This window comes from Pagrus major, chromosome 8, assembly GCF_040436345.1.
Source record: "Pagrus major chromosome 8, Pma_NU_1.0".
Taxonomy (NCBI): domain Eukaryota; kingdom Metazoa; phylum Chordata; class Actinopteri; order Spariformes; family Sparidae; genus Pagrus; species Pagrus major.
The window spans coordinates 1,569,266-1,589,241 of record NC_133222.1 but is presented as its reverse complement, the minus strand read 5'-3'; the positions used below and the strand labels follow the sequence as shown (position 1 = coordinate 1,589,241).

The 19,976-nt window shown below is 44.0% G+C and overlaps 1 protein-coding gene across 4 annotated transcripts in view; it reads right to left on the bottom strand.

The window, feature by feature from the left end:
- LOC141000524 (neuronal acetylcholine receptor subunit alpha-7) overlaps positions 1-19,908 on the bottom strand; it is a 38,702-nt gene extending 18,794 nt beyond the window's left edge. Inside the window, exons 1-8 of one of the 4 annotated variants that reach the window (XM_073471231.1) lie at positions 19,010-19,908; positions 18,636-18,849; positions 18,383-18,494; positions 15,357-15,488; positions 14,294-14,357; positions 9,926-10,065; positions 4,644-4,688; positions 861-970 (exon numbers count right to left, since the gene is read on the bottom strand). In XM_073471231.1, coding sequence (XP_073327332.1) covers positions 861-970; positions 4,644-4,688; positions 9,926-10,065; positions 14,294-14,348 — 350 coding nt within the window. In that variant the 5' untranslated portion in view covers positions 14,349-14,357; positions 15,357-15,488; positions 18,383-18,494; positions 18,636-18,849; positions 19,010-19,908. Of the gene's footprint in view, positions 1-860; positions 971-4,643; positions 4,689-9,925; positions 10,066-14,293; positions 14,358-15,356; positions 15,573-15,976; positions 16,139-18,382; positions 18,495-18,635; positions 18,850-19,009 lie in introns of those variants that run through there. The other 3 variants (XM_073471234.1, XM_073471233.1, XM_073471232.1) reach the window with 3 other exon arrangements.
- Positions 19,909-19,976: the final 68 nt, after the last annotated feature.

The window sequence follows — 19,976 nt, the reverse complement described above, 5'->3', positions numbered from 1 at the left end:
GTAAGCAGCCCTTGAGCTTCATTAAAATAACAACATTTTACCATGACTGTGCTACGGAAGCCCGGAGAGACAAGTTAGAAGAAAAAAGTAAATACAAAAAAAACAAACCTTTTACAAGGATAAAGTTCCTTTTTTTCCATTATTGAAAAAGGTTTGAAAAAAAGGTGAAAAGTTACTTTTCTTTTTTATCAAAGAGAATAAGTTAAACGTGCTTCTGTCAGGATCATTTTGCTGTTGTCAAACGTATTTAGTCCACAAGAGTCTGAAGGGCTTCGCTGCCACGTGCTGCAGCTCGAGCTGAAAGCTTTCATGTTTTCTTTCTTTCTGTTCTTTGTTTGCTTTTAATTTCTCCATGAGCCCTGAGCACCAGGCACAAACAGCCAAGTTATACAACATCACTGTCATGTATTTTGAGCCTCGCTAACCTGCTTCTAGCTATGCTAACGTTAGCTGTTTGCAAACTAGACAATGAGCCAAAAACACTGAAGGAACATGACTGTGTATTTACACAAGAGAAGAACACTTTGGATTTGGATTTTGGTGAAGCAACACGAGGACTGGACCGTTGTCAGGCGGTTGCAGTTTGGTTGCATCTGGTTTAAAATAACTGTGTTACTACAACTCAGTGCGTTAAAATAACTCAGCATTGACTTTTTCTTTCACAAACAGCAGCCTGTCAGTCAGCTGGGCGACCTGAGTTCCTCCTTTGCAGGAGTAATAATCACTTCAGGTATGAGACGGTCGCTGACTAGCGAGAAACATAAACATGAGTTTTCAGCTGACGTAGCGTCGACACACACTTCAGGTTCATGAACGAGTGTCTCGGCCGTTATAACGTGCAGCAGCAGGAGGTCGTGCACCTGTTGTACAGCAGGATGTCGGGCCTCCAGATCTGGCTGTCGGGGAACCTGACGTTGGCCACGCCGGGATAGTCGGACGCGTTCCACTGCAGGTAGAAATCTGTCCAGTACTGCAAACACACACAAAACACACACAAAACACACACGTTAATGCTGAACTACACACCAACACTGCCTCTCCACCTAAAAACATACTCTTTACACAAAGACAAGATGTTTTCAGTCACTGAAAAACAGGTTTTTGATCGAGTCAACACTTTGAACTGTGCGTAAAGAGAAAATGAAACATTCAAAAATCTTTTAATTTGGGAATTTTCTGAAAGAAGCCTGACAGTTGTTGCCAGCTGTTCAACAGCACGAGACTCATACGCTGTTTTACAAACTCCAATTCTAATTAGGCTTAAAATCATTAAACCAAGTTAATTAACGTAACTAAAGTTATGTTCACACACACACACACACACACACACAATGTTTTCCTGAAGCTAGCGACGATGGTCCGGTGCTCCTGCTGCTGCAACGCTGTCGTCTTGTTCTGGAAACGGTGACGTACGTTATTCTGGGAGTCGCTGGCAGTCAACCTGTCTGGTGGTTCAGGTACGACAGTGTGTTGACTGTGAATATGAATTCAGCTTATAATTCAGGAAATAAGCTCCGACAATGATAAAAATGTTGTGTATCATCTTTGCTTGACCTCCATAAGTCACACGGTGATTCTAGATTTCACTGACGGATCTTGTGTAACAGCTGTCGTTGGCTCGTGAGCTGCCAGCAGACATCAGGACGGAGCTGATGTCTGATTTGCATACGCAGCTCTTCTGGCCGGGTCGGTCCTCATTACATGTCGGAGCCTCTCTGAGCTCTTTGTTCTTCGTTGATGGTTTGAGGCCGTGAAGACTGAAGGTCGCACGCGTCTTTCGCAGGCTTGTTTACTTCCTGTCACTCAGCTGGAAATGTTTTCGCCAGAGGAATCTGTCGAACGCAGAAGAGTCACGGCTGCAGAGCACAATCACAAGACGAGACTGAAGTTCACATCCGAACACCTGAACTAAACGTCTGGAGACTTCTGGGTTTATGAATGTTTTTAAAATGTATTAAATGTTTAAAGTGAGGGGAAGACAGATCTGAGAGACGCTCTGCACCTCCTCGTGGCTCTGCTAACATCACAGATCATCTTCACGTGCACATCCGTCTCTTCAGATGGTGAAAACCTCATTTAAAGGCTTAAATCCTGCAGAAAAGTTGTCGCCTCATGTTAATACATCGTCGATGTGTTGACACTGAAGACCTCAGCGTCAGTCATCATTGCTCTCCGGTTAAAACAGGAACCGCGGCTACAAAGAGCAGCGAGCCAGATATCAGAGGCAAGACGGGAAACTGTCTCCTCTCAAGTGTTTGCATGTATTTTTAATGAGCAGGTGAGGACACCTGCGCTCTCTGGTCTCACGTCTGTGAAGGTTCAAAGGCTCCGAGAGTCGGAACCGGACGAGACCAAAAGAAACCCGCTCGCTGGAGGAAAGAAGTGGAGCTGATGCAATAAGACGAGGTTCAAAAGGATTCAGAGGGGAAGAAAAAAGTCCAGGCATCATTTAAATGTGGGTTCAGTCTGGTCCTGTGGTACTTTCATTCTCTGGGCCTGGTAGTGTTTCATAAAAGGATTTTCATCGCTGACAGAGTTTCTGCTTATTATTGGATCTCTGCCGGCATTTTAATTCTTCCTTTTCAACAAAGACTGAACATGTAAAGACCGACTGTCGGCCCGGAGAGAGTCACTGCAGGACCGTCAGAGGGACGGTACCGAGGGTTCTGTTCTCTCAGAGACCTCAGAGGAGCTGCGATCACACAGCTCGTCTTCATGTTGGAGTCCCACCAGATCATTAAAATCAGAAGGTGAGTGTTCACCTGCTCTGCTCATCAGTGACCCTCCTGTCGCCTCCACACGGATCAACTCGTTCGGTCTGTTCGTTGTTGAGATGCTGTTTATTTCCTCTGGTTCTGTTGAGACTTGAGCATTTTGTGTGTTTGTCCAGCGGCTGAGCTCAGTGAACAAACAGAACACAGAATGATTAAAGCAGCCTGATGAAGTGGAGCTCTGCAGGAGCCCGGAGCTGAAACCTGCTCAGAAACGCTGATTCTGATTTTAGTCTCCGAGAGTCAAAGTTTCTCGTTCGCCAGAAGAAAAACTTCTCTGACATTCAGAAACCAGACGAGGCTCCGGAAATGTTTCCTCTCGCTTACAGGCAGGAGGAGGAGGAGCAGGAGGAGGAGGAGCAGGAGGAGAGCAGGAGGAGGAGGAGGGGGAGGAGGAGCAGGAGGAGGAGCGGATTCCACATTAAAATAAGACTATTAAAAGCTAAAAGACCAGCTGGTCCTGGGAGGATTCTGTAGTTCTATGGTTCTGTGGTTCTGTGGTTCTCTGGTGCTGTGGTTCTGTGGTTCTGTGGTGCTGTGGTTCTCTGGTGCTGTGGTTCTATGGTGCTGTGGTGCTATGGTGCTGTGGTTCTGTGGGGAGGAGTTGCCGGGCCTCCGGGGAGGATCCAACCTTTCCATCCGAGAGCAGCAGATTAGTCGGATTAGCTCCTCCGCTCTCTACAAACACATCCAGCAGCAGCTGATATGAAACCTAATTAAATTTGGACCGCTGCATGAAACGGGCTTAGAGAGCTGTCTTAATGAATTGCTACGCTCTCCATTAGCTCTGACATTCACACCAGCGTCAGTCCGGCCCGGCGAGAGGCGAAGAGAAGCAGTTCTTCACAGTTAAAGTGAACAGAGACAAAGCGGCAGCTGATATCAGAACCGACGACTCGAGCAGCAGATGAAGAGTGGAAAGAGAAAAAGAAGTTGGCTCGCTGTTTGCTGCCGGCTGGATCGAGTTTTTCTCCATCACAGAAAACTTATCTGGGTCAGTACCAGCGCTGGAGTTCTTCCTCCAGAGTCTCCCTGGGAGCCGAGCTGAAGGAAGGATGTGACGCCGTGCTGCAGGCTTCCATTTATTATCAATGTTTACTCGGTCTCTTCCCCTGGAGTCCGTTTACACACCAGCCCGGCAGCCCGCAGGCACCACTAGGCCCATCAGTCATGGCTGGAAGCGACACGGGTTTAATTTTCTGTAATGGACCTGTGGTCCCGAACCAGCAGAGCAGTGTGACGGCAGCAGGAGGCTGGATAAAGGTCCGGCAGAGGTTTCGACCCACTCACGTTACATTAACTCACCTCTGCTCAACACTGTTCACGGCTCCACCGTGCAGAAACAGACCACCGGGTACCGCTGGTATCACCGTAGAACCGGTCTGCTCAACTTAAACTTGCAGGAGAACTTTTTGTTTGCTTTAACTTCTCGTTCTGCAGTAAATACTGATGTCACAGATACATTACTATCAGTAATAACAAAGTAATATTTTAACACAATATCTTTTTTACGTCTTTTGGGAACTTAACGCTGCCAACGAGATTTAGAAATCAGGATGAGGATTATCAGATATTATCAGATAATTTATGCAGATGACTTCCTGAAAAGTCAACAGAACATAATCTTGGTGACAAATGTTATAAAGAGAGATTCACAAAGATTCTGACAACACTCAGGAAATAATGAATATAAACTTCACGTCAGGACTTTTCTGAGAGGATCAGCTGCAGTGTCCTGAATGTCCTCTGATGGTTCAGAATGTAAATAAAGTCTGTTTCTTGCTGACGATCGATCAGAACAAAAGCAAAGACAAAGAGCTTCGTCCTCCTGAATGCAGAACCTTCATCCACCAGACTCCAGGGGAAACTCACCAGCTGCAGCCAGATGTTGGTGGTCAGCACCTGGTTCTTCTCATCCTGCAAACAGAGAAACAACAACTGAGTCACTGCGGTCATCGTTAAGAGTCAGTCCACTCTCCGCTCTCTCTTTCATCCTTTTTAAATTAATCTTCAGCGTGGCAGCGTTCCGGCGGAGCGAGGGTGAATATGAATAATGTCAGTTTGATGAATGTCCGGCCCGTTAATACATTCTCAGGCGGCCGAGCGCTCGCAGGAGTAAACGACGGTGGAGGAGGGAGATTCTTCCAAGGTAAAGACATTAAAGGTAAACGTTACGACGGCTTCATGGACCGACCTTCAGTTAGCTCAACAGTGAATGAATCTACTGACAATCGTGTGTATCCAAAGAGAAAACACACCGTCCTGCTGACCACAGTTCATGACACCACTGGATGTTTCACAAAACAGGAATTTTAAGCCAAATTAACGTCATGTCCTGACCCTTACCGGAGCATGTAGAGTAAATGTTTGGACATATCTGTGGTTCTGGTGAGGACAGCTCTCAGAAATCAATCATGTTTAGAAATCATGAAAAACGATCCATCGCTGATCGATCGTGGCCGTCTGAATCAACTCGTGAGGTGCCGAGCGATTCCCACCCGAATGCAAACACTTTGTATTAATATGTGTGTGATTACTTTACATCATTCTGTAGATATCACAGATGTTAAATGTTCTTCTTCTGTTGATCAGTGACAAAAAAAGTCTAATTAAATCTACATTGATTCAGTGTCCAGACGGGGATGAAGATTTTTTAAAGTTGTATGAATCTGGAATGATTCTGTGAATATGTGACTATGACAGCATGGAAACTAAACCCAGTGAAAAATGATCTGATGTCACTGTGATGAGGACTCAAAACAGAGCTCGACTGGGCTCAGAGAGGTCCGGTGTGCAGCAGAGCAGTGACACTCAGTACTTCAGTTGTTCCCTGCTGATCCCTCTCATCCTCGCTGTACTTTGGATCGAAGGCGTTTGTGTGTTTCTGTTGAAGCAGCGCTCTCATCGGGCCGTGATGTTGATTGGCCACCTGGCTGATAAAAGATGCCTTCACACTGTACAGGGATGATGCAGTAAGTCGTGTTTCCAGCAGAAGGTATCGACGGTGTGCAGGAACGTTTCAGCAAAGTCACGGAGGCAGCAGCCGCCTGAATGTAAAGCTCATCCTCTCCTCTGCTGCAGGACGACCACAGCAGCAGAGTTCAGCTCTGCTCAAACCTCAGCCTCACCTGGGAGCCACGCAGCGGACCGGCCAGCCAGAAAGGAAAACCTTCTCGTCTGGATATAAAACTCAGAGTCAGCGAGGCAAAACAGCAGCAGCTGTGAAACTGTGCTGAGCAGCTGAGATGATACGAGCTGATGACGGCCTCCTGACACACTTCTGCTTCACGCTGAGACGGTCTGGACTGTAGAGTCACCACGAACACTAACAAACACCAACGCTGCTGCTGCTTACAGGCCAGAAACCCTCCAGATTCTGTTAACAGATGTTACTTCAGGGGAGTCGGGACCAGTTTTATCTCCGGTCACATCACAGATACAGACGCTCTTTTTTTCTATATTATCTCCAACAAGCAGGTCATGTTTTCCTCGTGTCCGTTTGCTTTTTAGTTGGTTTGTCAGCAACAGATCTCCATGACTGGATGGTTCCAGGTGCAAATGGAAGTTAAATCCACTGTAAGTGTTGTGAAACCGAAATATCTGCTGTTTGCAGCGAAGGAGCAAGATAACAGACAGCAGGCGGTGTCGTAAACGTCCGGTCGAGTCTTTTAGGACAGACGCACTCCTCTTTAGCTCTCAGACCCTCAGGTTTGGACTCTTTTCTCTACTCTTAAGAGGAGAATACCTTCTCATCTCATGAAATATCCCTGTTGTTGCCGAGCTGGAACGTCCCTGTTTGGTCTCCGTGCTTTAATATTTGGGAACTAATTTGATTTGAGCATGAAATTGAGTTTGGAGTAAACAGCAGCTGTGAAGACTCGGCTCCTTGAACAAAGCCTGCAGCCACCACACCAGATATATATGAGCTACAATAAACTGTGGGAGGAGGAGATGCTGGAGGAGCTGAGTGAATGTGAAGATTCACCTGAGATCGGAAAATGAAACACTGAGAACAATCTGATCCAAATTCTCAGGTATCTGAGAGACGACCGCCTCTGCACCGAATCTGAATCTGTGTCATCATCTCATTTTAATAAGTAATGAGTCACAGAGCTGGTGATGACGGAGGAGTGTGATGAACGATGGAAACAGAAAATAGATGAAGCTCAGAGATTCAAAACGGAGCCAAATGAATCAGATCATGTCTGCGTGATGAAGAAGACGAGGCAATAAAAAAGATGAGCGCAGATAATGACGACACAAAGACACCATGAGAGTGAGGAATGATAAAATGATGTGTCACATGAAGGGATGAGGGTAAATACTGAAGAAGGAAACAGTGAGTCAGATTGTAAATCAACCGGCTGAACGTAGTGATGATGAGTAGAGAAAGACTGTAGGAATTAAACTAAAAATTTAGGACATTAATTGATGATATTTGATGATGAAATAAGGAAATGAACGAAGCAAAAGGTGACGTGGGGGACGTGTGATGAGTAATAAAGAAGGCTAGACTCAGATTTTAATGTGAAAATAGCTCAAATAAATTCACCTCATGTCAGAATTCGACAGCGTGAACTTGACAAATGGTGGAAGATATTTTCTGAGTCTGCTGCAAAATATCACATCACTGACATTTTCTCACCATTCTCTAATTTATCTGAGACTAATGATTTAAATGAGACCAGGAGGATTAAATATTAGAGGTGTCGGGTGATGTCTGCACATCATATCCATCATTACCTAAACAAAACACAAGCAACTAAAGCAAAAGAAACAAAGATGGAGTACGCTGAGAAGCTGGTGCTAGTGATCGTAGCATTTCAAGCTAACAATACAAACAAAATGCCATATAAAAGGCTGAGACTGGGGCTGGTGCGACGTAATCGATTACGTAAAAACGCCGATTAACGCAACGTGGAGTGGGAGTCACTCTGTGGTCCGTGTGTTTGACGTGCTGGGAACCCCCGCTGATCAGTTTGCAGAAAGACGAAGCTGCTGTGTTGTTCTGCTTCTGGCGCGCTGGTCCTGCCAGCGATCGTTTGTCCTCATCGACGGATTAAAAATAACAGAAACAACCAGGATGAGCAGATTATTACCGTGCTTTAAACTGGAGACGAGACCGAACCAGATGAGAGAAACTTAATGCTACACAGAGAAATGTTGAGTTCCCTCTGTTGTGTTTATCGATGCCTCTGCTACTGCAGATTAAACATGCCGGTTACTAGTTACTACTACTACTGGTTACTTTTTGTCCCCAAGCAAACATGATATATATCAGGATTACACAGATTATCAGTGAAGACTGGGCTGTTTTCTGTTGGGGAATAGTTTGTACATATTTTGTTTGTTGATGATTGAAGATGATTGAATAGAATATTGAAATATAAATGACAACTTTTAAAATGTTATTTGGGGTAAATTCATTCTGACATTAATCGAGTAATAAAAAAATAATAGTTAGATTAATCGATAAAAAAGGTGCAGCCCCGCTGAGACTCTACAGATTAGAGGACAAAAACAGTTTCGTATTAAAATCGAATGAATAACTTCAGTGAAATGTAAGAAAAATAAATAATTAACTGTCTGAAACATGAGAAATCTGAAGTGGCACATTTACTTAAACATCTCTAACTTTCCTCTGCTGCACTTTATTAACATGAGTCCTGACAGAAGGAAGGTTCAGATGCTGTGCTGAGGCTTTCTTCACTCTGAGGAGTTTCTCAGTCTGAAAATGAAATACTTTATTTATGCTGCGCTCCAGCTTCTACCTCATCTTATTGATAGAGCTGTAATAATTTAATCTAACGACTGCGCAGGTTTTGTGGCATTAATCTTAATCTGGACGGCAGCTAATGACTTCATAAAAACTAAGACGTGAATGAGGCGATGAAGGCAGAGAAGTAAAGTTTACAAGATCTTCAGCACAAGTTCAGGCTGAGTCACTGCTATTGATCCAGAAGTCCACTGAGCCCCCGCAGAATATATTGTGTTGATTCTGTGTTCTGGAACAACGACAGAGTTTAATTAGCTCTTTAACTAATGAGTGTGTTGATTGTACTTTATGTATATTGTTGTTTAGATGTCCGCTGTCCAGGTCCAGACCCAGACGCTATCCTGTCCGGACTTGGACCTATAACTGATAAAAAATTGAAAAAGACCATGTTTTGAACAAACATACATCTGAACTGAGGGCGCAGGACACACGTTTCTGAACCTTTGCTTGATGAAGTTTTCGCTAAGTTGACCTCAAATGTTCTTCTCTGTTCTTGTTTGCAGAGAGAAGCTGCAGTCAGTTATTTCAAATGTCATCTCTGGTATCAGGGAGGAGGCAGAGTCAGAACCAGAACCAGACGTCGAGATAAAAAGGTCTTTTTGAAGTTCTCACTGTCACTTTTCAGTGTTTCTGTGTTTTTGTTCAAAGTTGCAGAAAAAAGTCTGTTGAGACTCGTGAAGGTTTTAAAGGTTCAATATCCAGCTGCCTCTACAGCCACCAGCTGTGTGTGTGTGTGTGTGTGTGTGTGTGTGTGTGTGTGTGTGTGTGTGTGTGCGTGCGTGTGTGTGTGTGTGTGTGTGGTCACATGCTGTGGAAGTGGGGATGAGAGGAGTCGAGCTGCCCTGCTCTCCCATAGTGAGTCAGTGCCACACTGTGCACCACTACCACAGCATGTGACCACACACACGCACGCACGCACGCACGCACGCACGCACACACACACACACACACACACACACACAGAGCAGCGTTTTTGAGAAGCAAACAATAAAAACTTACAGCGAGTGAAGCGCTGCAGCGTCCTGCTGAGAGCAACGATCTGCTCTCTGTGAGCACTTTGTTGTTTTCTCCTCACCAAATCTACAAAACATGGCCGAAAGTATGTGGACACATGGGTATCACAGCCGGATGTGATATTAAGGAAACTCTTCTTGTTTTTTTTAGGAAGTCCTGGGTTTGGTTTCATTTGGCTAATTTACTCCGGAATGTGTGATGACACAAACGGCAGCAGGGTGGCGCTTCAGATCATCTGCGTAATCAAATCAAAGGCCGATTAAACACCTGGATGGATGGATTTGGTCTGTATATGTGTGTGTGTGTGTGTGTGTGTGTGTGTGTGTGTGTGTGTGTGTGTGTGTGTGCGTGTGTGTGTTCTCACCACATCCATGATCTGCAGCAGGCTGAAGCTGAAGTGGACGGTGAGACTGTGGGAGTCGTTGCTGACCGGTCGCTCTAACGGGTTGTAGTTCCTCATCAGTTCTTTGTAGAGACGCCGCTGGTGGACGCCCTGCAGGGAGCCTGGAGACAAACATCTGCACATTTAACATTTAACAGCAGCTTTATTACAATAAAGAGCACAAGAGCTACAGATGTGTCCTCTGCAGAGTTACTGGCTGTATATGTGTTGGCAAGTTAGACAGTTCAGTGGGCAGAAAACACTGTTTGTAATGTCACTGATCCAGGAGCTGACAGTCGCTCTGGATGAAAGCCACAAACATAAATTGGTGCAGGTGGAGAAGTTTAATCCCGTTACTGACTTCTGCCTTCAGTTTACAGAAACCACACAGCAACAGTGAAACGAGGAAACCTACAAATAAATGTAAACTTTGTGCAAAACCTTTTGGGATTTTCTCATCAGGTCAAAACACAGAAGTATATGGAAGTATATTAAGAGTGAGGAAAGTTTGAGTCGGGGGGTTGGATCGGTCAGACTTCCTCCCAAAAGTCCGGGGTTTGAGCCCCATATGTGAAAAGCATCAAGACTAATTTGTTTGTAAGTTATAGGTAAGTAAGATATGCAAAGTATGTAATGTGAGTATATAAGTGACATGACTGAACTTTTTTAACTAATGTCGTCATTTTAACCCAAAGTAGGATCTTTTCCGAAACCAATCCAAGTAGTTTCTGTGCCTCAACCAAACCAAACCACGAGCAGATAACATTAATAACCGTCCAGAAGTCATCATATGTTTTAATATGCAGACAGAGGACAGAAGGAGGAAAAGCAAGTGGTTTCACTCTGAGGCTGTGTTGAATAACAGCACTACAACAGCTCCAGTCGTCCACCTGCAGCTCTCATGAAGTGTGTAAATACATAGATAGTGTATTTAAGCCTGGAGGGACATGTGATGTCACATGAACCAACCAAAGACAAAAACAAACACAAGTACTAACACTAAAGTAAAAAGGTCCTTTCACACACAAGTGTGCACGTGATGTAACCCTGCTGTCAGTGAGCAGATCTCACTCAGAGATCCAGGATCACAGTTTTGGATCAACGATCAAAGGTTTTCCCAGGTTTCTCTCACGACTGTCACCTTTCATCCCACACAGCCCGGAGTCGCTGTCTGTTCGGGGGCTCGGGAGGCTTTGTGGACGCGTTGCATCAGTCTGAGCAGAGATGAAAGCTCATCAAGATGACTGACGGGTGCTCGGTGACACCCCGACCAGCTGTGGGGGAGGAGGGTGAGAGGAAAGACGTCTCATTGTCAGTCCTGTCCCTGAGCTCAGGGTCACTGTCAAGACATCTGAAATATTGAGGATGAGTTCCAGGCAGCAGACACATTTTCATTTACAGCGTCCATTTCATGTTTCATGTGCAGTTAATGTTCAGTGTCTGAAATAAAACAGTGACGACTTCAACTGCTGACAAAAGATTAAATTTAAAAAATACAGGAGCTCCAAACAATATTCAAAATAAACTGGATTTATTGTCTGTAAAAGTTATTCGATGCTGCTTAATAAGACCTGTTGGTGAGTGACCGGGCGTCGGTGCAGATCCAGACCGTCTGGAGGAGTAAACACCTGGAGTCTCATCAGATTCTGTTCTGATCCGGAGCTGTTTACCGACGGGAGGAGAGCTCAGATTACTTTTTAACTTTTGGGACTAAAAAGTGGATTTATCTTCACTCCTGTTTATCAACCTGACTGCAGCAGTGATCCGGAGGTGACCTCCATCATCGGGTGTTTATGTCCTGTAACGTTGACTGTTCAGACACGAATGTTCACAGACGAGTTCATGTTTCAAAGTTTTATTCACATCTTGTTTGCTGACGTCCTTCCTCGCTCTCTGACTCTCCTGGAAGTTACAGACGACAGACGAGCAAAATGAAACGCTGTTTAAACTTGTGGATTTCTCTGGTTTGAACATGGTTGGAAACATTGAGGATACTAAAAGTACACAACTCAACTAAATCTATAACAAATGTCATTTACTTTTAAGACATTTTGATGCATTTGCAGATATGACGTCTATATTAGCTTTGAGGAACCCATAAACATGTTTTTTATTTTGTAGTGACGCAGCTGTTTATTGCCTCTGACCGGTCCTCTCAGTGTCTCAGAGCCTGTTTATCCTTCATTGAACTGAACAAAGCTCAGTCGACCTCTTCTGATGATAAAAGTGAAAAAGTTTGAGTTTAATCCTTAAAAACCAGACCTCTCCTGTCTGTTTGCTGGAGTCTTAGCAGCACAGATAAAACCAGCAGACTGTCAGCTTTTATATTCCAACACAGAGATATTAAAATCAGAGGGTTTTCCTTTTGATCTGAGAAATACCAACACACATAAGATAAAACTGTCTTCTGTTCAAAGGTGTGTCGTTCCTAAGAAGACATGTTCAAAAAAGTGCAAACGAGCAGACGCACGATAAATAATCTGAAGCCTGAAACCAGCAGGAAGGAGATCAGACAAGTCTTCCTGCTCAGGTGCTGCAGACCTGAGAGCAGCTTCAGACCAACACCTTATATCTTTTTTGTTGAATCCGTCCAGAACTGTAGAGTAAAGATGACTGTCTGATGTTTTATGGAGGTTATCGGACCAGAAACTTCCCAGAATGTCAGCTGGTTTTCTGGCAACAGCTCAAGAAGTCGTCGACTGCAGCTCCTCCTCTAATGAGAGAATTGTTCATCGTTCTTCAGTTTTTCCTGTTCGATGGATTTTGCTGCCTTTTGATAGAGCCAGGTTTGCCCTTTCCCTGTTTCCAGTCTTTATGCTAAGCTAAGCTAACTGATGTTGGCTGCAGCCTCTGGTGCTCGAAAAAGAAAGCCGACGCGAAAAAACTGCTGAAATCGACATGTTGACAGCCTGGTACGAAAAACTGTTTTGGTCTCTGTAGCTGCTTCATCCCCTTCGTGAGTCTGTTTTTCAAACTTTTGGGATTAAAAAGTAGATTCATCTTCACTCCAGCCCGTCGTAACGAGACATGGAGGTGCTGAAATCCACCGTAATGTTCTGTAATTCTTTGCTTTATGAGCGTACAGAGACGAGATGGGAAAATAAAAGGCAGGATAACAGAAACCTCCGGAGTCTCTGGTGAGTGGTGACTTTGGTCAGAGACAAAACTGAAGTGCCGGCTGTTTCTCACCATCTTACGGCTAATTTACTGTAAAGTATTCTGTCTGTTTCAGCAGATAAACTGGCCGTCAAACTCTGATGAGACACTCAAAGAACAAACAGCAGCACAGTCGTATAAAAAAACTAAAGGTTTAGTTAATAAGTCACCCAAAACTAAAGACTCTGCCGTCCTGTCCTGTCAGTTCAACCAGGTTTCTATCAGTCATGATGCGTCTCACTGGTTTGTTAAGCAGTCTGTTCATAAATCTCCAGTTTAACTCTCTAATTATCTGAACCACTGATTTGGAAAAGAGACGTGACCGCCTGCTGTAAACATCCATCACATTCACTGTAACAGAGCTCTTCTATAACTTTGACCCTCTGGAAGAGCTGCAGTTGTGGATACGATCAGGTTTCTGACATTACAGGACGGGAGAGGACGGCATGAGATTATTAAAGTGGAGAGTCAAAAATCTGTGGTGACAACATACGTACATACGGTCCTTAGAGTTTTTACCTCCTGTGTCTTTTAGATCCAAACGTGTTTTGAATGAAACTCCAGCAGCTGTTTGTCCTTTAACAGATGAACTCATGTTCGGATGATTTTCTGATTATACGATGAGCTCCACCTTCAGTATTACTCTCATTACTATCACGTAATAAATGAAACAGTCATGGAATCACAACAGACACCTGTTATCATCATTATCACTGTTATTATGAAGATAATGAGGAAAGGTTGACCCTCTGCACAGACACCTGGTGTCACGTCCTCTGTCCATCAGAAAGCCTTCACATTTACATCTCCTGACTTTTTCTCTTCTTCTTTAAAGAATATTTCCTGAAGTTTTGACCTTTCCCTCCTTCGTCTGAACACTTATTATTATTCTTCCTCTGTGATTGTCGTGCTGCTCACAGTCAGCGAATGAAACCACAGTGAACCTTCCTCATCATCAGTGTGTGGACAGAGTCAGTGTGAGCTCGTTAAACACGTTGACTGACGAACTGAGAAAACCAGCAGCTCCACACTAACTGAGAGAGAAAGAGTGTGTGTTTCTCATCTTGTGTCATCTGTTCAAAGTGAAGTAAGTGAACAGCTGTGTGTGTGTATGTTTGTGTGTGTGTGTGTGTGTGTGTGTGTGTGTGTGTGTGTGTGTGTGTGTGTGTGTGTGTGTGTGTGTGTTAAGCCTACCGTGAATGAGGCAGCAGAGTGTCAGGACATGCAGCGTGAAGATCCGAGCATCCATCCTCAGCAGCTGTGACGAGAAACTGAGTGGAGGTCCTCCAGAACCGGTGGACAACACCGGAGAGAGGGCGAGAGAGGGAGGGGGAGAGAGGGAGAGGGCGAGAGAGGGAGAGGGAGAGAGGGAGGGGGAGGGGGAGGGAGAGAGGGAGAGGGAGGGGGAGGGGGAGGGAGAGAGGGAGGGAGGGAGAGAGGGAGGGAGGGAGAGGGAGGGAGAGGGAGGGAGAGGGAGGGAGAGCGGGAGAGAGAGAGGATCAATGGAGGATTTGCTCTGAGTGGGAGTGGGGGAGGCTCCTCCCCCCCGAAAACATCCAAAGGAGAAGATTCGGCAGCTGAGGAGGAGGATGCTGTGTGTGTGTGTGTGTGTGTGTGTGTGTGTGTGTGTGTGTGGTCCTCTACAAGGTGGACAATCCGATGATTTATTTGATGTTTTTCCATTTTTAGTTTTTTTGAAGCTCAGCACTTGAAAGCATCACTGTGTGTCTCGTGTGTTTTTCAGACCGTCTCGAGCTCCGTGTTTCTCTGCCGGGCTGCACCGTCCTCTACGTGTTTTATTTCATACGAGATGTTTTTTAGAAAATGCAAACTGCTTCTGGACTCAGTGAGTTTAAAAAAATGTGTTGAAGCCAAAACTGCTGACTGAATAATCTGAGAGTAACTGACATGTGACACAAGTCGACTTTTCATTGGAGAATCTGTAAATGAAACCTGTTATTCATAGTTACAGTTTGTGGATATGAGTTCACAGTCTGAGCTTTTAAATCACTGCAGAAAAAACAAGATGGAAACACGTTGTTTCCAATCGTAATAATGTGAGGAAGGTTTCAGTCTGATGTTTGCAGCTCGTCACTGGAAGCTCCGGCCGATGTTTCAGTCACACGCTTCATCGTTTCACATTTACAGACTCAGAAAGTGGATTTGCATCAACACACACATGTTAGCAATCATGCCACACGATGAATGTGGCAGAACTTCCAGAACCTCACAGAGTAGAGAAATGTCTGGACCTCACCTGTTCTGTGGTCGGTGGCCTCACTTCTCACCAGACTCCATCCACACCGACACCGATCGGCTCTCCGTCCCGCTGACGTCTGCTGAGGACGGGGTCTCTCTGAGTGTCGGCTGCCTCCGTCCATCACCTGAGCTGTGGTTCAATATAAATAAACTCCAGGTTCAGTTGGTTAAATGTTCATTTTCTTTAGACGTGTTAGTGGTGTCAACATTTTAATGTGTTTAATATTTGTTTATGACCGGATACGTGCAGAGTTAAAGACATAAAGAGATTAGATCGTGGCTGAAAGACAACGAGACGACAATCAAAGAACTTTTTCCTGATCATTTACAGGTTCATGACAACAGCTTTTACACATTCAAACATGAGGCTGCTGTTTCCTGCACTTTACTGTGGTGTCATTACAAACACCATCTAAAAATATAAGTTATTTTAGACACGTCAGTAAAGAAATTTGCTTCTTCATTTGTCTTCTGACCTCCAATCACCTGATTAATGGAGGTGGATATCCGTTCTTATCCTCCTTTGTGCTGGGAGAAGTCTGTTCGTTCTCATCTCTCTGAATTATAGATCATAACAGGACGGGCTGACATAAAGACTTCACACTTGAACAAACAAACCTCAGAGGGACAAACAGCCTCGGGTCGGGTCGGGTGGGTCCAGGCTGTGAAAACACCTTCAGACTCTGAGCTGTCATCACAATCTGCTGCAGCTCAAAGAGACACGCCGGCACCACGACGTGTTCATGTTGACGACACAAAACACACAACGTCTCCGACAAACAGCCTCCGTCCGTCAGCGCCACATCTGAAGCTGCTGACGTTTCTGTCAGTAGCGTCTCCTGTGCAGGGAGGCTGTTCGCTTCAGACAAATACAAGAATCTCCCGGAGTAGGGAAGATGTTAAATCACATGACGTTTAACATTTAATCAGGGGGAATCTTTTAAAGCTTGTTTTTAACATTTTCCAACATCTTGGGGACGTGTTGGCTCAGAGAAGTGACGGTGCTGGTCCACTTCTGTCTGTTACCACACTGATGAAGTAAAGGTGGTTTGAACTGACAACTTACAGTCGAGTTTCTGCTCATTTATTAGTTTGTTTAGTGAAGCTTCAGGCCTCGAAGGTGTGACTGAGTCTAATTACAATAGTGTCACAGGATCATTTGTTGCTTATTACAAGAAAATTGGACCCAAAAATAAAGTCAAACATCGTCAGCGTATCTCGTAGCCCGGATGTCGTCTCCTTAGGACCTGACCAAAGATACATATCGGGGATGTGCAACAATCAATGTTAAAGTTTGATTAAATAATGATTACTTATTAAGAGACAGTGTTGTGTCTCTCATGTGAAACTTTCACTGGTTTTCACTGAGCTGAAGTTCAGAGACATGAAGCAGGAGGTTGGATTGGAAAGTCTGATCCTCTCGATCCATCTGATGAACGGCTCGTACGAACAGGAGGAAACTTTAACAGCTGATGTTTTAACTGAGCTGTGAACTTTCCGTCAGCTCTGACCCTCTGTGGTCACTCACTTACATCGCCAATGAAGCCAATCACACTAAAGGTCTGGTCATTAAGATGTATTTAATCTGTGATCATCATATAAAATGATGTGATGAGTGAGTGTTAGCGGTGCACTGAGCCCTGGTGACGTCTCTTTAGTTTCATGCCGTCACCACTCCTCACTGTTTCACTGTTTCACTGTTTCACTTCAGAGTTTATTTCCGTCTCCGTCTACTTTATCTTGGAAAATTCTTTCCCTTGAGTTTTGCCCGTCCCTGCAGCACCAGTCTGTAATTAGACGTGTTGACATTCACTTGTTTCTCATTATTTTTGCAGGAGTGTTTTCCTGGCTGAGACTTCCTGTGAGAGTCTCAGGTGACTGACAGAGAAAACACACAGCAGCTCCGACATGAAAACACTCGACTCTGGAAGAAGGAAATGAGGATAAAACCAAAAAAAAAGAAAACTTCCCGCTTCATGTGACGAATTCAAGTTTCTTTTTCAGTCTTTGAACGGCAGCGAGCGGCTTCTTCAGAAGACGGAGAGCAAACTGATATTTTTAGCTGAAGGTGTGCAGACAAAGAGGAAACCTGCACTGATTTAAAACACTGGGATTATCTTTAAAAGGAGCAGTTCATCCAAAAAATGAAAACTCAGTCATCCCCTCATGCTGATTGAACATTTCTGGAGCTTCACAGCAAAACAGTGCTGCAGCATTCTGCTAAACAACTGAAGCAGCTGGAGACTTTTTTTAAAACGGAAAAACAACCAAAAAAGCATCAGATGTCTCCATTCAGCTCGTCTGCTGTAGTCCAAGTCCCCAGAAGGGACTCGTCTGAGTTCAGTCAGAGAGAAACTTGAATTTCAGACAGTGGATGGTTTTATTTTTCTGTTTAGAAGGAAAATAGGAGTCAAAATATTTCCTTTCTTCACATTTAGTGAGTTTACTTTGTTGACTTGTTAGACTCAGTAGTGAACTGGCTGCTTTTACATCTCCAGCTGTCAGACTATCACCTCTGAGCTGCAGAGTGGTGTAGCTGGTTAGCGTGCTGGAGGATGATGACTGAATTTTCAGTTTTGCGTGAACTGTCCCTTTAAATAAGCAGATGCATGTTGTCTCGTTGCAGATTAAATGTATTTTATTTGTCCTTCATTTAAAGGTCAGAAGGTCAGGATGTAATTTTCCGTCATCACTGTTAAAAACTGAGTAAATGAGTAAATGTGAGTCTCCAGTGTGAAGCCGTTCATCTGCTCTGCTGAGCGCGACATAAACTCCTGATTCATTTGTTAATTAGAGCTGAATAATAAGATCGTTTTCTTAATGACTCTCTACATTAGAGACGTTACTGCTGATAAACAGGCGGCTCGCAGGGAGAGAAGGTGAAGCTGGAGTCACACATTTAAAGCTGCAGCATGTTTGTCTTTCTGCTCAGTTTCTCTGAGAGTTTCATCTTCTGTGAATCCTGGTGAAGTAAACACACACACACACGTCGCTGAGAATATCACTTTGCAGTTGTGTGTTTACCTGATAGCAGCTGTATTGTCGTGTGCACGCTGTCCAGAGACAGATGGGTTTAATTCCAGGATGTTTCCCAGCATCCTCGGCTCTGCAGCTTATTAACCAGCGCTGCCTGCAGCTGTAATGAGCACACACACCAAAAATAAAAGAAGAGCATCTGCAAGCTTCAGCAAGTTATAATGCAGAAAATCTTGTTAACAGCTGAAGGAGGTTTTAACAAAGAGCTGATGAAGTAAAAAAACAAGAATTTCTTTCCTACAGCTGCTGGAATTTCACATCTTCTCACTGAGATCCTGTGTTGAGTCACACTGAGACGTTTCAACACTCCTGCAGCTGCAATCAGCTCGTCAACACTCAGGTTTGTGACTGTTACGTCAGTCTGAAGTCCAAAAAGTCCAATTATCTGACAGCAGGAGTCTGATCACCTCCAGCTCTGATCAGGTGGAGGTCAGACACTGAGCCTGGACCGCCATCTGGTGGAGGAGCAGAGAATTAACATATTAAGAATTAAATGTTACATTTTATAGATTAAAGTAGTGAACAATGAAAGCTATTAAGATGAGCTCCACTTTAACAACATTAAAGATAAAATATGGAACATTTCTGTATTAAAAAGTCTAAAAACAACCGGACCTGTAATATATTTTGTTGAGTTGTGTACTTGATCTCACGACGTTCAAACCAGAGAAATCCACAAGTTTAAAGGTCATCGGTGTTTCATCTGGTCGGAGCCGGAGCGAGTCAGAGAGCAGGAAGGAAGTTGCAGGATCCCACACTACGTATGTCTTCACTTCTGTTTTGATTGAGAGACACCTAGTGGCAGAAATATCATCCTGTGCCTTTAAATTACTGCGACTACATGTCAATATATTAGTTACAGTACTCCAATCATTTATAGACATATGAAACACTGTGAATGGGGCCATTTTCATAAAGAGTACTTTCGATAATTTGAGTACATTCTGCTGCTGCAGGACTTTTACTTGTAATTGAGTACTTCATTGTGTTACTTTTACTTAAAGCAACATTATGTAACTTTTTACTTTAAACTAACAGTGGGATCATGTTGATGGTTCAGTGTTTCTGCTCTATGTAGCTTCAGGATCGCAGCGTTATAGACGCTTGTTTTTCATATCTTTGCTTCATTTGCAAAGCCTGATCATCGACTTTATATGTAACTTAGACGCACAAATAATTTGCCTGGCGTTTGGTCCGAGCACACCTTTACACACCTGGGATTTTTTTATATACGACAGTGGTGTTGCACTCAGAAACTATGGGGGGGCGTGAAAATGTAGATTTCCACATGATGTCGCTTTACTTGTTGTCAAAGGAGGTTTAACGTTCAGTTTCTCTCGACTGTCCTTTAATGCTAAATGTTCCAACATTCCTCCAGTGTGCTTTAATAGACACTAGCAACATTAGCTGCAAAATGTGCTAACGCTTAGTTCAACAGGCTAACCTGCAAAATAAACAACGATCTGAAGTAATAATAAAACTTCAGGTCTTAGTACTGATTCATCTGTAAGCTTGAGTTTTAAAACACATCCTGTTTGTTACGCTGCCGCCCATCGCTGAGGAAACAGTCTGAAGGAAAACG